This window comes from Vidua chalybeata, chromosome 14 (genome assembly GCF_026979565.1).
Source record: "Vidua chalybeata isolate OUT-0048 chromosome 14, bVidCha1 merged haplotype, whole genome shotgun sequence".
NCBI classification, from domain to species: domain Eukaryota; kingdom Metazoa; phylum Chordata; class Aves; order Passeriformes; family Viduidae; genus Vidua; species Vidua chalybeata.
Genome location: NC_071543.1, coordinates 13,119,466 through 13,138,081, shown reverse-complemented (window position 1 = coordinate 13,138,081; position 18,616 = coordinate 13,119,466). Strand labels below are relative to the sequence as shown.

The 18,616-nt window shown below is 40.8% G+C and overlaps 1 protein-coding gene across 2 annotated transcripts; it reads right to left on the bottom strand.

The window, feature by feature from the left end:
• Positions 1-1,880: 1,880 nt before the first annotated feature.
• On the bottom strand, positions 1,881-17,893 carry LOC128795332 (P2R1A-PPP2R2A-interacting phosphatase regulator 1). 2 transcript variants are annotated; one of them, XM_053956021.1, is made up of 10 exons: positions 17,617-17,893; positions 14,241-14,319; positions 10,232-10,288; positions 8,090-8,133; positions 7,956-8,010; positions 7,437-7,529; positions 6,892-6,980; positions 6,226-6,287; positions 5,120-5,216; positions 1,881-3,980 (listed from the first exon to the last, which is right to left on the bottom strand). In XM_053956021.1, the coding sequence occupies exons 1-10, from the start codon at positions 17,763-17,765 to the stop codon at positions 3,821-3,823; spliced, it is 885 nt and encodes a 294-aa protein (XP_053811996.1). In that variant the 5' UTR covers positions 17,766-17,893; the 3' UTR covers positions 1,881-3,820. The 2 variants fall into 2 exon arrangements, with proteins under 2 accessions (XP_053811996.1, XP_053811994.1); XM_053956019.1 differs by having other exon boundaries at positions 6,226-6,290; positions 17,617-17,890.
• Positions 17,894-18,616: the final 723 nt, after the last annotated feature.

The following is an 18,616-nucleotide window of genomic DNA, read 5'->3' as shown; positions in this document are numbered from 1 at the left end:
AACCCAAGGTGACAGTTTTTACACCCAGTTATTGAAAAGGATTCTTGCCAAGCACTCCTCTCTGTGTCAGTAAGGTTCTAATTACTGTGCTGTAGCTGTAAACATTCAGTTGCATGTACAAATATTTTAACTTGTTGCTTCCAGGAGAAGAGGGATCGACTTAAACTCCATCTGCCTGTTGGTTATGAGAAAGGTTGCTTAAAAGAGGATAGGAAGAGCTCACACAGTTTAATTATGACTCCTGAAGCTCTCTATTTTAAGTAAATGAGTTATGACTCCAGCATATGCAAGAATACAACAGCATAAAGTGAACATTTCTGAAATGATGACTGCTAGGGGAGGCACAAGCTGTTCTCAAGCTTAGGGAGTGCTGGAGGTCCCTCCAGTCACTTCACCAGCAAATCATTGCACAACAGCAGGGCTGGACTCACAAACAGCACTGATACTGCAACCACAGCACACATCTATAAATGGAAATATCTCAGTCTCACCAGGCTTTGGAGACTTGTTTTGTTTCTATGGGTTGGTGATCATTTACATTCAAGTTTTCTGAAAAAAGGATGAGAAGTTAGAATTTAGGATTAAGTTCTTACACTGATCTCAGGAGGACCTTGGGCAGTTGCTCAGCTGAGCCTCCAGGTCACTGCCTCTCTGGCAACACACAGAAGATCCTGCAAGTCAATCTAGCTGAGGCAGAGGCTCGTTTTTCCTGGCATTTGTACCTCTCTTCCAGAGGGAAGTATCTATCTCTCTGCTAAATGCAGCAACCACTGAAGGGTTCATTCCAAAAATACAGCCCCATGAGCACTGGCACGGTTACCAACGTTCCCTCAGCAACTGTGTCACTCTGGAGAAGGTTGAAGGAAGGAAAACACAAAACATCATTTGTCAAGGAGGACACAGCGGCCCAAGATCTGATTTAACTGCCAGCAAATCCTGCAGGACAATTTTTGACCAGACCAAGCAAGTGTCAAACCCAAGTGTGATTTTTGGAAGGTGCCATTCGTGGCAGAATCCCAGAGAGAAGCAGAGATAATATTAAAAGCATGAGTTCCTAGACAAGTACAGGGTTGATTATGTGCATTGTATAACATCCTGATTCCCTGTATCCAGATACATATTTTGGAGTATAATTGATTCCAGAAATTTTGAGTGGAAAAAAACCCCTATATGTGTCACTGGACTCCAGGGAGTGAAACTGCAGCTTCTTGGTGACGTGGAGATAAAACTGAGCTGCTTTCCCACAATTTCAATGCAGTTTCTGTTTTGCAAAAGCAGGGAAAGGAACAGATACAGATAAATAACTATTTAATTCCCTCCAACAGCATTAATTGATCTAGAGAAGTTGTGGACTCCCCATCTCTGGAACTGTTCAAGGCCAGGTTGGACGGGGCTTGGAGCCACCTGGTCTGGTGGAAGGTGTCCCTGCCATGGCAGGGGTAGAATGAGATGGTTTTTAAGGTCCCTTCCAACCCAACCCATTCCATAATTCTATGATTAACTGCCCTATTAAAGCAAATCACAAAGACTCCCCACTTTTTCCCAAGAGTTAAGACCTTCAGTACTTCCCAGCAGCCAGCAGAAGCTTCTGTCTTCTTTATTTCACTACAACTTCCTCTAGGTATAAACTAGGGACACATGTAACTTGTATTCAAAAATGTTTGGGTTTATTCTTTATTCCTAGAGTTGTCACAGACCTGCAAGACAGCATTGCACAAGGAAAACAAGGTCTGCTGCAGATTTTAATACCTGCTTGCATGTTAACTAGACTGGGTGGAAGTAAATTACAGCAGATATTCTGATTTTAAAAGAAAGCATTTAATCCCAGAAGGAAACAAGAATATGGGTATCTAAAAAAAATGCAGAAACAGCAAAACACATTTATTTTTTCCATTTATTGGCACTTATTTGAAAAATAGCATAAATATTCAACAGAAAAGAGACAAGTTGACCCACACTCAGCTATTAAACCCCCCTATACTGATGTGTCTTCTTACAAAGAGTGGAAGAGACACCAGGAGGTTCCTTCTTAAGAAATAAGCAAGATTAAAAAAAAAAAAAAAGAGTCTTGCTGTCACCACAGAAGAGTGGTGGCACAGCAACTCTTTGGCACAAACCTGAAACTGCAAAGCCAAACTTTGCCTCAGCAGAGAGAGCAAACAGAGCCCAGCACTCCCGTGTGCCTCTGCTCGGGGACAAAGGGCAGCTGGACTCAGGGAGGGACTGCAACCAGCAGGGTGATTATTACAATAATTTAAGAGGAATGATACCAGAAGTAAACCATGTGGTATGTTAACTAGAACAGAGTCAGACTATTAAATACATTCTATTTTCTCTCTACAATAAGGACACACAGAAATGGGTCACTGGCCCTCAGGTCGCCAGGTCTTTGCGCTCCAAGTCATCCCTTTCTCATTCTGATGGCTGCTGTCAGTCAAAGCTTCATCCATGTGAATCTTTCACAGCAGAGTTCAGGGTAGGTTTTTCTCCTACTTAAGGAAGTTTCCATACTTTTCTCACTTTATGACACACTACAAAGATTTAGCATTTAAAAATAAAACATTTTGCTTCATTCTTAACCTCTCTGGAGAGGTTTGAAACCACGTAGCACAGATGCACAGACATGTACAAAGAGGGACTCAGCTGGGGGAGTTCAGCTGCACAACCTCAGTGAGGGTGTCACTGCAAAATCCCAGACAGCTGTCCATAGGGGGGGTCTGCAAATTCTTCCTCCTGGTTGGGGATTTCAGAGTTGAGATCAGGATATCTCAACACACTGACTTTTCAAGCATCTCAGATTACCAGATTCCAGGCTTCCAATCAGCATCTGAAGTTTTCAACAGCAAAAATGACTTGATGTCATTGTTTGAGGAAGCAACATCAGGAAATTGAATACAGATTAAATATGTTTGATGGCCTCAGGCTGTAAAAAGGCATTCAAGATTCCTCACTGTATCTGTCATATATGAGGACAAATACTGACTTAAAATAATGCATTTCTGAAGTACTAAATACTAAAATCTCAGGTTTTAATGCATTGTTCCAAATATTGTCACTATTTTTCCCTATTAAAAAGACCTTTAACAGAGCATCTACCACTCCTATACATCATCTAAATGGGGAAGAAAAAGAAACAAATTCCAGATACAAAACCCCAGAAGAATGTTCCACACCTAATTTAGATTTAGTCACAACAGCACTCATGATCATGAATGAAATCCAACATATAAATTTGACAATTCACCAATTTGTTATTTTCTGACATCCACTGGAACACAGACTTGATTAAGAGCCAATCATAATAGAACACAATAATATTAATAGCAATCAATTTCCTCCCTGCAATATTCTTCCTTTCATATGAAGAAGAAAAAAAAATATAAATATCTAACACTCTGGGAATAGAAACAATTAGTCAGCTGCTTCATTGGTATTAGGCTGAGGATAAACGTGAGTTATCTGCTCCTCCACAGGCAGGGAGGACACAGGCTGCTGGCAAGGCAAGTCTTCCACAAGCAGGACACATGTAGTGTTTGTAACTCATGCCAAGCTGCAACTGCATGCCAAGTGTGCAACTGCAAACCAGCAGCCTGACTGATGTGAGCACCCAACGTGTCTGCAGCCCAAATGCTTCTGAATTGTAGTAAATGTCATACAAATCACTAGAAAGGTGAATTCCTCCTCAAGGAACTATTCTGGAAGTTTTCTAGAAGTAATGACATTGCTGGAAGTTCCTATGAGGAACAGAATGGATACACACAACAGAAAGTCAGGGCGATATCCGCCGGTTTCCCGGTGTCCATCAGCAGATTCCTGCTCCTCAGTTCATCGGTAACTTGGCCATGAGATCCACTGGCAAAAACGGGGATCTGGAGTCAGAGAGCGACACTGGAGAGTCTGTGCTGGTGCTAACTTCAGCTGGGGAGTCACAGGAGGAGCCTGCACTGCTCCTGTTGTCATCCAGGGCGTGTGAGGATAGACTGAAAACAGAGTGAAACCAGGGCTGAGAAATGAGGCACTGGCTCAGGTAAGTGCCCAAAACCAGCCCAAATCATCACAATGCCATTCTAAACACACACGTGCAGCTCTGAAGGAGCAGCAAGCCCTGTGATCTGAAATACCCCTGCAGCTACACACACAGTCACTTCCAGACTCACACAGGACACTGCCCATTTTCTCCTTTGCTCACCCAAAAATGGGGCACAGATCAGAAATTCCAGACCAAACAATCCACTCCAGGTTTACTCCATCCTCAAAACCCTGGGCCAGCACAACAGCCAGAGGCCTTTTTGCCAAGAAAGCCAATGATAAATTGTCCATCTTCCATTGTACTACATATTTCACAGGACACAAATACGTAACTACAGCTGATCTGTCATCAGTGATAGCAGCAAAGTGATTTTTTTTTTAGAATTACTATCTCCTACACCAAGAGGCAGCAATTGAACCCACACTGCTATCCCCACTGTGAACAGGGTGTGCAAAAAAGATATGTTTTTAAAGTGCCTTTAAAACATCTATTTTGCTATTGCTACTCAAAGCTTCTGCATGACTTGTACATCAGCTGAGAGGCAAAAAGACAGAAATACTGTGAACAACCCTTGACAGTTGTGTGGGCACACCCTACGTATGATTAACCTTTTGTCTAAAACACCAGATCAAAATCCCTTGCTATTATCAATCACTACGATTTTTAACAAAGTACTTTTTATCTCCTCCCAGCTCCTCTGACTCTCCAGGGAGGGGTCAGACAGACTCATGTTCCTCTGTGACTAAGAACAAGGGAAAAGAAGAAAAACTCAATTCACCCAAAAAGCATCAGCATTCACATTTAATTGCAATTTGAATCAGACTCCAAAAGCTATCATCCATGAGGTGTCTTTTCCTAAACATGCTCAACATCCCATGTTATCAACCAGGCCTAGAAAGTGCAGAATTGTAGGGAACATTGCTGCCTGTTTACTGTGATAATTTCAGTGCTGTAACATTATGAGGTATCTCTATTAAAACAAGACAAAAACAAGCACAAAAAACTTCGAGCATTATCACTGCTAGAAAAAAAAAAAAAAGGAGATTTGTAATGCTTCTGCTGAAGATACAATAAAGAGGACAGATTTACCATGCCCCAAGGTCCGCCTGATGTGCAGCCTCGGGGGTCAGCATGTTGGTGGATCCTTGGAATAATCTTTTTGGGTGATCTTCCATCTCTGTCACACCTTTGGGAAGAGATTCCAAGTGGTAAAAATTACGACTCATTTAAACTAAAATCTACTTTCACTGTACTTCTACAGAGCAAACAGAATAGAGGCTCAAACTTACAATATTTCATATGTAGAACACAGAATTTAAATGCTGAAATTTTAAAGACTGTCTATTTTCTGGAGCCATTCTGTCCAAGCTTCAGTACAGTTTAGTGAATAATTAACTAAGTCTTAGATATCAGATATTTATTCTTCAGTAGTGAAGAATAATCCTTTTGTTTCATTTTATCCAACTATCAGTTCACTGACCAGCTCCACCATAGCAGAGAAGCTGAAAATAAGGAAAAGGAACAAACTCCAGAATTATCACAAAACTTTTCTATTGACTTTGATTTCCAAGCACTCTGGAAGAGGAGAGGATAGATATATGCTTCAAAAGGCTATGACAGAACTCAGATGAAAGTGTTTTAAAAGTTGTCTCAGAGCCAGAGATGTTCTGTAACAAAGGTGAAGCTTGAAGATACGAAAAGAGGTGCAATAAAATTTCCAGAAGTTAAACTTGAAGAAAAATGCAGGAAGAGAGAGAAACATTTCCTAATAAAGCTGTAAGGTGGCTACCAGGCCTGTGCATCAGCTTTGGGTTTTGAAGAGTTAATTTAAGTGTACAGTACCTGTGTGCTTCAGTTAACCAGGATTTCAAAGTTTTCTGTTTAAGTTAAATATACCAATAGTTGTATTTATTGTTTTGTTAGGCAGGTTACATCAGATTTTTTATCACATCTGTATGACCACAGCAATGGGGAGGAATTAGAACAAAACAATTATTAGCTTTATGGAATTAAAAGCTTTATGGAATAGTAAAATCTAATTTAATTATTTATCTGTTTCATTATGTGTAAAAACTTCTATTTCTAGTTACTTTTTGAAATATCAGCCAACTAGACAGAATTATGAAGAAAGCTATATGAATTATTATATGACTAAAAAGTTGGCCTATTGTATTTGCCAAACCTAAATACTGTACCTTTTCTTTTGATTGATCCAAGAACACTTGGTCGAATGCAGTTAATTGGGCTTTGGCTTCTCCTGCTAAAAGAAGACAAATGCTGCACTGAGATCACCATTAAAAGAGAAAGGTTGAAAAAAGAATCAAAAGATATTCAGAAAACAAACAACTAGGTGGAAACCACTAAGAAAATAGGCTTTAAATCCAAAACAGGATAGGCCATGAAGCACAGAACTGAGCAGGAAATGTTTAATTACGTTATTTCACAAGTGGAGCAGTCTAAAAGCTCTCATCCAGGCACTGACTACATCTCAGTTGATAGGCTGAACTGTGAGGGCCTAGTAAAATTTAATTGTATGCCCACATCACTCAAAGGAGTAACAAACCCTAAATCTGTTTGTGTTTTCTTTCCCTCAGAATTCAATTACTAAAGATGTGAATGACAGCAATATAGAGACTACACTGGGAAGACAGATGCCACAACACAGCCCATTTCCCAATGCTATGACATGAGGATTTTGACAAATGTTTTACAACACTATAAAATCTAAAGTCTTCAAGCATATATGAAATTATGTTTGTGCTCAGAAATCAATTATGGATGCAACAAATTCTGGTATTTCAAGTGCCTACTATGAACAAGTTACATTAATTTTCTATCATTGATATGATCTAGTGACTTACCTTGAAAATCTCCTTGTGGGACTTGGGCTGGGACTTGGAGGCAACCCACTGCTGCTCACCAGACTTTGCAAAGATGGTGAGAAACATTGCTGAGAGGAAAAGAGTTTGTGTTACTATAAATGCTGCATCACTCCCATGTGGTAACAATTGATGCTTAACTGCAGAGAAATAAACAACCCACTATCAAATTCAGCAACCAGTCATTTGCTATACTGAGACATCACTTTTTGCTACTAAGAAAAAAAAATTAAAATTGGACCGATTCCATTTTCATGTAGATTTATTTCACTGTACTCTGGTGAAACAGACTTACTTGTTTTTTATTAACCACAGCATAACAGCTGAACACTCCACAGAAATTCACATCCACAACATGAACAGCTGGTATTTTCTGGTTTGGGGTTTTAGGGGGTTTTATTTACTCTCTAGTTTCTTGTATGCAGCTGAGGTAGAAAGGAGCAGGTGGCTTCATCTTTTGCTACTAATTTGGTTGAATTTATTTAGCTCTACTTCAGATAAAACCATTATTACCCCATTTTGCTCACCTTCCCTATTCCTCGTGTAGGTGAAGGAGCTGGAGAAACTGGAACAAAGTCTACTTGCTTTGGTGATAGTGATTTTTCAAAATCATTGTCACTCTGTAAACAGTACACATAATTAATCTTACAAGCATGTACCTTAACAAGAAAAGGACTAATCGGTGTGAAATCCCAAAATTATCCTCCATCATATCAACAATTATTAGGCAGCCATTTATGAGTTTATGCTTAACAAAAACAAAAAAACATTAAACATTACATGGAGAGTATCAGAACATGGAAGAAAATTTGAATAGGCAGACATCCATGCAATTTCCTTTTGACACAGCAGCCCAAGGAACCCACATGTACCTTGAACAGTTGATAATTCTAAGCCTTGTTAGTGTGATAAATTGCTGATCAAAAGCAGTACTATACTAACAACTTAACTGTAGGTCAAACTATCAAAGGAAATGTTGACATGAGAGAGTCTCTAGTGTCCTGATACTGATGATAGAAACACAAATTAAAGCATGAATGCATTACCAGGCTCAAGCTCTCCTCCCATGAGTGGCTCATCTGCATTGCTACTTGCACTTCTCTATAAAGAAGAAAAGAAATGTATTGTCCCAGGCCCACAGATGGCTGCAGTGACTGTTCTGCTTTGCCTTAGTGCTCACCTTTCACGAACAGTTTCCCTGTTCAGCAAATTCATTCCTTCTTCCTAAAACATTAGCACATGAAGAAATAAGGTCAAAAAAAAAAAAAAAAAAAAACCAAAAAAACCCGACCAACAAAAAAACCCACTTTGTTCCAGCACATCAGAAAAGCTGTGGTTTCACTTCACTTTGGCACATGGAAAATTTAATTCAACTCGATTAAGCAACAATAACCTCAAGTTCTCATCCATGGAAAGGAGTGAGGAGGAGAGGATGAGAAAGAGATGTAGCAGGAGAGACCATCGTGTAAGAAGTGCTTATGTGAGCTGTTGTTCCCCAAGCAGCTTTATTTTCATTACTAACCAAAAAGTACCTACAAAACTGAGTAATGATAGTATGAACCAGAAATTCTGCACATGCCAGAGCATTTTTATGCAGTCTTGAGTAATTTCATTTTACAAAGGGGATGCTAGTACAGATAAACCTCAAAAACATGGCTGGATTCTTACCTTACTCTATGGATTAGTGACTAACTAGACACATGTCAGCATCTCATTTGCAATACACTGCATTGCACACAATGAATTCAGGAGTCAGTGAGGCATTTTTCTAAAAAAAACTCCATAAAATACTATTAAAATGAATCAAATATATAAAATTAAACTAAACAAGTACAAACATGACTCAATCTCCTCTTAGGCAGACACCATTCCTTAAAATTAACTGAATGCTACCCAGTTTGTTCAGTGAATGAGTAGGTTCCCTAATTCAAGAGTAGAAGTTCAAGTAAACATCTTCACAATCCTCATAATAAGTAGGAAGTGTCTAACTTTTTCACCTGTGTGATAATTTGCTCAGATTTGAAAGAGATCAGAAGTGAACCACACAGGTTCTCAGTGAGTATACAGGACATGGAATTAATTCCAACTAGTGATTCTAATGCTCAAACACAAATTAGGAAATTACACTGTTTGCTTTAATAAATGGATGACACAAACATGAATGCAGAAGCATTTTCCAGAAGATTGAATTATCAAATTTTACTTCAGGTAATAGAGTAGGGCCACAACAGTTCAATTCTTTGCTCTCAGCATATTTCTCATTATATCTCCCTGCTCACTGCAGGGGGGGTTGGACCAGATGACCTTTAAAGGTCTCTTTCAACCCAAACTAATTTATGATTCTATGATATTTACATATTAATCCTAAGCGTTTTTATATTGATAAAAAGAACTGTACAACAGACCTGAGTGCTTCAGAGTTGACTCAAGCCAGTAAATTATTTACATAATGAAAGCAAGCAGTTATTTTCTTCAGGATTACTGTGCAACTACCTTAAATAAGTGAGGTAGGAAGCAGAAATGCCTTCCACCACTCAGACACCATGCCCTAAAAATGCTGCCTGAAGCATTAAATTGTTTTCTTAACTTTTGACCCTGTAAAAATCAAGCCTATCCATTGAAAACTAGCCAGCTAAAAAAAAAAAAAAAAAAAAATTTAAGCATCTTCAAGCCAATTTTATAGCCATTCTACTATCAAAAAGTGGAGATATAAAATGAAGGAGACACAAGAGTTGGAGCTTGTTGATTTTAAAGCTGGAGCCTTCAGCCTGCAGTGTGCTGGCTGGGAGCAGAGCTATTTGAGCCTGCTCTGATATTCCCCACACCACCCCCCTTCCCGAGTGTTTGCTCTGCTGCCCTTCCCCCTCCGTTCCTGCTGTGACAGCACAAGTACAGGGATCTGGATAAGAAAATTATACAGATGAAAAATAGCCCAGCCAGAAGAGTACAGACTATTTTTCAGCCAGAGTGCTTCCTTATCCTGCTCATTTTCTGGCTGCACAAGAGTCTTGTGCCAACACAAGTTAAGGAACACTTTGTTATTGGCCCCGAATATTTATGCTGGCACTGCTGCCAAAAACTTGGTGAAACTTTACCCTAAGGGTTTACATTAAAGGTTTCCTTTCTAAAATGTCCATTTTAAGAATCCTCTCTCTGCTCAAATGTTCTCCTTGCAGTAATTTGCATTTTGCTTCATGAAACGTGGAACTGGACAGGCAGTTTGAAAATAAAATCTACAGCTAGTTGAAGGACATTAAACATCAACTACAAAAAAAAAACCCAGCCACCTATTAAAAACTCCTTTAGAAGAATCTGTGCTTACTTGTTTGATTTGATGAAGACGGCTGCTAGGAATACGGATAGGAGATGATGGCACAAACTGCAAAACAAAATCACATTCAATTGAAAGTACAGCAGAAAGGAGGGAAAGGTGCCACAGAAATGATAGTAAACTAGTGCTGCCCCAAACTAAAAAGAACCTAATAAAAAAAAGATCCATATCACTTATAACATTCTCACTGTATATATATATATATAACCTACATTACTTACTTGCAAGAATGTTGCATTCTTGCATGTTAACATGCATTCTTGCATGTTAATATGTATCTCCACATTATACTGCTTTGTAAGCTCACAGATGCTAATTGGTATCAGCCTGGCTTCCATTCCATTTCCAGGCAACTAGAACTGACAGCTTTCCCCACAGAATGGAGCTGCTTTTCACTAGCACACTGTCACCCCTGGTATATATGTTGGCATATATATTTTCCTTTATGTGACTCAGAATATTTATTTTCATTTAAGTGGTCCAGAAAGCTCCACAATAGATCCATTAAAATACAAAGCCAAAACAACGAATTGTACAAAAAGGTTCCTGGACTGTTGTCTGTTTATAAATGAGTACTTTGACAGGTGAAAAAAATCAGCCATTAGAAGGCTAACAAAGAGTTAAACACTTTCTTTATGGTTTCTCAAGAGCTTCACCAATTTGGGTGAAATCTGAGAAGACGTCACTAAAAATGGTCTTCTGTTAATGTTGACAGTTTTGCATCAAGATCTCACTGGAATGCTATGATCTAAAACTGCACACCCAAAACCAAGTAATTTAAAGTGATTATTTCTCAAAATATCATTTTCTTTCATAAATTTTCTATCCCTCACATTGTCAACCCTCAGTTTATTTATGTCATAGCCATTCAGGGAACAAAAATTCTAAACCAAAGCCTTGAATAGAGGTTTAACTTCTCTGTAAGATGACAATCCTTCCAAAAAAATACGGTGTCTTTTCAAAATAGATGTCTTCAGCAAGTAAGACTTGCATTATTATAGGTGTTTTTATACTTCATTCATTATAAGGCTTCATGTGCTTTACAAAACATTACTAGAGCTCTTCATCATGCTGAAGCTGGAGAACTAACAAACATTCAGTTAACTCTTACTGCACCATCTTCTAACCAGTGCCACGGAGAATACAAGGATTTTGCTGCCTGACAGGGTGAGTTAACACAGACTATTACTGCTTCATACATCCAGAACCCTCCTTCTAAAAAAACAAACATGAAGACATCACACCCTGCTTCTCACAAAAGAATTCAGCCTATCAGGCTCACACAGAGGATGACTAATATTTGTGCCAGATTCTAGTCATCGGAATATATAATACTCAAGTCTAACAGCTATAATATCTTGATTTGCTACTTTTAAGGTCCAGTTTAGGTCAGCTTTACTATTACACTGGGTTCCCAAAAATCCTGTGCACCTAATAAGAATTCCTCCAAGCTGTACCAGCCAATGCAGACCTTGAGTTGACCTTGATTCTCACACATAGAAAAGGATTTGGACAATAGTGCATTCCTGCCTATTCACTCTGTCATTCCACAGTAGAAATGCATTTGTTCCACTCATTATATTCTAATTTTATGACTGTGATCCACATAGTTTAAGGTTTGACATTAATAGAATATGTAAAAAACCAGTGGCTTGCAGTATAAAACAAAAAATATAAAAAGACAATTGAGTGTTCCTCTGCAGGGTCTGATGCACTAACACAGCTCTGAGGATCCTACATCTTGTTTCCAACAAGTCATCATCCTTGCTTTGTCAGTGTGTAAGACTCACTTTTGCTCTGTTTGCATCCTTTGATTTAATTCTTGTGAAAATAAACCTCTGTCACTTTCAAAGGATACTTGCTAAACTGAACCCATATATTAAAATTATGCTACTCAAATCCCTATTGTTTTAAGAGAGCAAAAAGCTTAATAAAAACATTACAAACCATTATACTATGACCTTCCCCCCTACTCCAATGTGTCAGATACTGTGCTCCAGTGCAGGTAAAGTTTCAGCAGTGCCAGGCTGGCAGGAGCCACTGCCCAGGTGAGCAGGGACTGCCCCAGTGCCTCTGCCCTGCCCTGCAGTGCCCTCTGCCTCCTGCAGCACAGCCACCTGAACCCTGCAGGGAAACTACCCAGCTTAACAAAAAAAAAAAAAAAATTAGAAAAAATTAGAAAAAAATTAACTTCTTTAACTGCTTCTGCTGAAATAGCACCTAAACATCTAACCACAGACTCAACCGCTCTGCTTAAGCAACAAAACAAAAACCCCAGCCATGCAAAACAAATCAAAAAACCACCAAAACATTTACTCACTGGTATCTCCTGGAAGAAAATAAACTGCAGATACTGCAGAGCCTGGTTAACCCTTCCTTGGCAATTACATGTAGTGTCAGAAAACTGCAGATCAAGCCCCAGCCCAAATGGCAGCACTGCCCTTGCAGTCATCATTATAAACCAGCTGAAGCCTGAGACTTGGAGAAGCTACTGCAAACAGATTGTGGAATTCAGCTGAGCAACTGGGACAGCACTGAAGATGGAGTTGATGGGTATGACCTCCAGTTACCAGAGATTTTAGCAACTCCTGTTGCTAAACACCACACAGATTAGACAAACACTAATCAACTTTTTTTCCACAAAGTTTAACAAAACATAAAATTTAAGCTGTACTTGCAATATTTGTAATAAAGAAGTTTCAGGTGCTTATTGAATTTTTTAACCCTCTTACAGTCTACACTGCAGTAAAACTTGGATTAGTTTTCTTGAATACAAAGAAGTAGGTTTTGAAATACACTTTATCACCTTCTTATGTAAAATTTAATTTACAAAAGTAGATGTGATCTAGCTCCTTAGAATGTCTCTAACATCATAAAACTAAATGTACTTCTTTGCTATAGGAAAAATACCAGGGAAGGTTGCTTAGGGTCCTTGATGCTGCAAGTTTAATTCTATCACAAAATCACTTATCTGTGGATGATTCTGGCTTAAGACCACAGAAGGATAAGAATCTCTAAGATCCTTTCCAATTCCATCCTCCCTGCCATATTCAACAGAACCATAACCCAGATCATAATTCAAAGGAGCATTTCAAAGCAGACAAGGCACTGATCTAGCAGTCAGTGGAGAACTTGATTTTCAGTGTAAGAAAAATTTCATGTATTTTGTCAGCACCTAGTCAGCTGAGAGTGAAGAAGAAGGACACTTTTTAATAACATTACTGTGAGGGGAAGGGTTAGGAACATCATCCCATGAAGATGGAAACACTGGTTAAGTCCAGGAGACTGCAACATTTAGGAGGGGCAGGCAGAAGAGCAGCCCATCAGTGAATTGGCTCTGGCTTCCCAGCAAGTTCTGGGCAAGGCATCCTGAATTAGCATCTTTTTAGCCCAACAACTGAGGATCTTCAGGAATAAACACAATAAACTGAGCTTTCACCTTTCTTTTTTTTCTCCTCTTGCCTGACCACAAGCCCAAACAGATTTACACTAAGCTGCTGCCCTAAAAATATGAAGAAAGAGACTTGATTAAGAAATCTTGACCATAACACTTTCTTTCAGTTTTTTCATCTCAGCAGGAGAAAGGCTTTTCCACCAATCTTTTCTTTATAAAACTATTCTGGTTTTGTTACAGACGCAACCTTGCTGAAGTATTTGTCTGCACTTTTTTTCTTAAGCATCATAAATCACTTAAGACATTGATTACTGTTAACAGTACAGTTGTATAATTAGTTTTCTTAGCAAACGACCTTTCTTACTCTACCTTGGAACATCTCTTTTACAAGCAAAGTTATGATCACAGTGAAATACAGGCATTCTCCAAGCCAAATGATCTATAAGTAACATTTCATTATAGCTACAGCATGTTAATGTCACAGTCTCGAGCCTTCTTTCTGAAAGCAATGTGGTGATAGTTTCACAGACTGCAATCTAATGCTGTTTATTCCTGTTTGCACACTTCTGCCTGGCACCTGTGGGGTTGGTGTAGGAGTTTCCTTACCAGGCTGTGCCGATTCATGACCGTGGTGCTGTTCCTGCGGGTGCGCAGGACGCTGGCCTGGAACACCTGGGAGTTATCGCTGCGGAAAGAAACACTCGTCAAATGCAAAAGCCATTTCCTTCCTAGCAAAAAGCACCTCTTCAGATCAGCTCAGCTCCAAATGCTGTGACAGCTCTCCTGTCGAGACAAAGCACTCCAGAGACAGGTAGGTAAGAACTCTTTTAGCTTGTTGGCAGAGAGTGCAAATCAACTCGTTCATCCTCCAATTCCCAGCTACTTCAATTAATGACTTCAATTAATCATTTTGTGTCTTCAGAATAATTGAAGAATTGTTTAGACTGTGGGGATTTATTATGTTTGGAATGGCTGTTGCTTGTATATTGCTTTAAATGTCATTCAACAGAACAAATGTATAAATGGCTTCTAAGCAGTAACTGAAACAAGCTTCGATCCCACAGCTAAAACAGAATTTAAAAATACAGCATCTTGATAAATCTTATCACTACAAACATTTAATATCTTCTGAACATTTTTCCAGCAAAAGTTAAATTAAACTTACAGTAAACCCAGTTTTTAAGGCCCCACAGTAGTGTATCCATTGAAATGGTATAGGATTATTTATCTGACACAAAATGAACTTCTTTCTCAAGGCAATTTTAGTTCTATTGATTCCTAAAGCGAGTTTTACTGGTCATGTCATCAACAATGTTATCAACAGCCAATGATCAGCACTTAATGAATGTGACTGCAGAAATAAACTAAATTTTATGGTCGCTAGAAAAAAAATGTTGAGCCGCAACCCTACAATCCCCATGCCCAAAAATCAATGAGGAATTGCAAAGGTGAACAAACCTAAATGTAAGACTGTAATAAGATTCAAATTACAAGAATTCACATTGTATCTTTTTGTTTCAGCTGCTAATTTGGGATTAACAAAAGCCCCCCACAAATACAATTTCTTTAAAACTAAACTGACCAACAGCACTACCTTACTGTAAGGATTGATAACCCACACCCTACACACTGTTGTCAGAATTCTCTAGTTTAAAACACACCAATTAGACACATAAGTTTTAGACAGTTTTTATGTAGCTGTAAATAAAAAACAAATAAAACTCATACTGTAAAATAAAAGCCAAGAGCAATTGGCATAAGCACTGTACTTTCTGCCAAGAAAAATGCATAGACTCTCCTTCTCCAAATTGTCAAGTACATAGGACCAGACATCATTTACAATTTTCCAAGAAGTTTCACTCAGCTCACACCCACAAGAGATCAAACAGCTGCCATTTGACAGAGGTGGAAGAGGAGAAATTGAAGGGATCCATGACATGATGTTTAGAGATGAGTTTTGGCTGAGGCCACCAGCCACAATTCTTTTCAGTGTAAGTGTACTGGTTGGCATGCAAACACAAGACAAACAGCACATCCTAAAATCCAGGGTCTGAGTCAAGAAAACAGGTTGGAACAATCCTGTCCCACATTACCACAGCCTGAGTCCAATAGTCACTGCTAAGTAGCAGAGAGGAAGAGAAAAAAGACCTACAAATAATCCTATCTTTAACCTCCCTTGCAAAAACACTAGAACTGGTCAGATCTCAGATTCACTTTTCACAGAAAACTACAGTTCCCATTAAAAATCAATTTTATTTGGCACAAAAACAAGAGTAAAAAGTAATGTGAAATGTAGCTTTTGTGATCTAAAATATTCCACTTATAACTGTTCTCTGGATCTATGGCAACTCATTTTTCAAGTTCCTTACTAAAAAATAAAGAAGTCAAAACAGGAGGCAGAGGAGAAAAAGCAAGCTGTGTAAGAGCAAGAGCTTTTGTTTCAGTTTACCCAACAAAGCCATTCTGGGAAAAACTGAAGTTTCTTGCCAAGAGCTGCAATCTTACAAAAACAGTATTCTGGTGGAAAATTCCAAACTAACAGGCAAACCACTGCAACCACCTCAGATTAGTTCAATGGCATTTCAGCTTTATTTGTATGAACACCTAACCCATAGTGTCTGCACAGTGTCAAGGCAAGAGCTCAGGCTTACCCTTCTAACTGCCCAAACCCTGAACTAATGGGGTGGTTTTGCAAAACCACCACAACTAAATAATTTGTTCAGGGTTTTTTTTAAGAGTCAAGGGTCTCACAATTTTCAATTTACAAAAGGTTGAGATTATAAAAACATTTTGTCTCAGTTACACAATTATTTTACCTGCTCAGAAACCTCCTAGGGGAGAGCTGCCATACACAACCCTTCCATACTGCATCAAAACGTAAAATTGGAGTAGTTTCATTGTGATTATGTAAAAGAATCAAAATTACACTCACTTAACATTAAATCACGATAGAATAGGCAAGAAGTAGTATTTTGTCTGAACTGTCAGGCACTGTTAACCATTTTGGTAAAAGAGGTATGTGAGATTTGTTAGTCTCTTCATATCCAGTTCCTTCCAGAAACAGAAAGGAAAAAAAAAATCAATCCACCGGGAAGTACTTATCACTTAATATACTACAGTTTATGAAATTTATTGTCAATATGCTCTCCCAGAATGCAGACACACCACTAACAGCAGCAGCACACGGACCACCTTACAGCTGGATGGAAGCCACACCATGTAGCAGATGGGGCATCTCCCAACTTCTCAACAGCCCAGAGGAGACAACAAACAGCCCTCTGGCTTATAAACTTACCCAAACAAACCCCTACCTGTCTGAAAGCTTTCACCTGCCCTTGCCTGCCACTGCCACTTTCTGTCCTGTCGGCTGAAGAGAGCCAGACCTGGCAAACACCCAACGCTCCTGAAAACAGACCTGCCACAGGCTGGTGGCAACATCCAAGCACAACTGTCTACACAGCACACTGTATTTCTCCCCGTAATGCATACTACAGGAATTAGTACCACCCAGGAAAATTCCTGGCCACCTGACACACTGTTTTACACTAAATGTAAAACTTACGTCAAGGTCCCGTGAAATGACCTTCCTGACCAAATTTGCCTGATTGCTCCGAAAGCATTTACTGTTGTAACCATACACAGAACAGTGATTTATTTTGTTCTGACTTGATCCATTACAGAAATCATCGCGATTGTTAATCGATGTACAAGAACAGCCACAAATCTGACGTTGCGGACGGTGTTTCTCTGCAACACGCAGCAGACCGTGGTGAAAACAAAGCGTTTCGGTAAAACCAAAGCCCGTCTTCCCGGGCTTCCTCACACCCCTCCATACGTTGGTATGTTCCCTAAATCCCTCCCAGCCTGGGACAGCGCTCAGGAGCCCACTTTTCCCCGGAGTGGAAAAGTGCATCCCCCCCCGGAGCATCCCCGGAGCCCCCGCACGGCCGGGCCGGGCCGGGAGCACCCCCGGGCCCCTCACCTGAGCCCGTGGATGAGCGGGGCGCTGTTCGACCGCCTCAGGCCGCCGCCGTCGCCCGGGGCCGCGGCGCTCCCCGGCGGCAGCTCCAGGTCCAGCTCCATCTTCTCCTGAGCCATCGCGGCGGCTCCGGCTCCTCCCGCTCCGCCCATCCGCGGCCTCAGGCCGCCGCTGCCCCGGCCCTGCCGAGCCCGCGGGCGGGGGGGCTGCCGCAGCAGCGAAGCCGCATCCCGGGGCTCCGGGGGCGGCCCGTGCCCGCTGTTCCCGCTGATTCCCGCAGCCCCCGCGGCCCCGCGGGCCCCGGGCCGCTCTCCCCGGCCGGCCCCAGCGCAGGCGGGCCCGGCCGCAGGGCGCAGGCGCAGCGCTCGGGCTGCGGCCGCTCGGGCACGGGCACGGCTCTGGCGGACGTGAGGGGTCCGGAGCGTGCTCGCTCTGCAGAGCTCTCCGGCCAAAGGACGCCGCGCTGATCGCTACACAGCGCAAATACCGCCTCTGAGTTCGTGCCGAGCTCTTGTCGCTCGCAGAAGTACCAGCGGATGGTTCTGTGCAGGCCCAGACAGCTCCAGGAATAAAGAGTAAAACCAAACGCTTTCAGTATACTATAATAGCTACATGTGGCCCTAGTTTATACCTAGAGGAGGTTGTGGTGAAATAGGTTGGAAGGCCAGTGCCACGCTGGCTGGTGGACAGTGCTGAGGCTCCTAACTCCTGGGAAAAAGTGGGGAATCTGGTTTGCCTTAACACGGCATTAACTGTAGAATCATGGAATGGTTTGGATTGGAAGGGACCTTAAAAACCGTTTTGATCCATCCCCCTGCCATGGGAAGGGGCATCTTCCACCATCCCAGGTTGCTCCAAGCCCCGTCCAACCTGGCCTTGGACACTGCCAGCGATGGCCAGCCACAGCTTCTCCGGGCACCCTGTGCCTGCTCCTCACCACCCTCACAGGGGAGAGCTTCCTCCTAACACCCAATCTGAACCCACTCACTTTTCATTTGAAGCC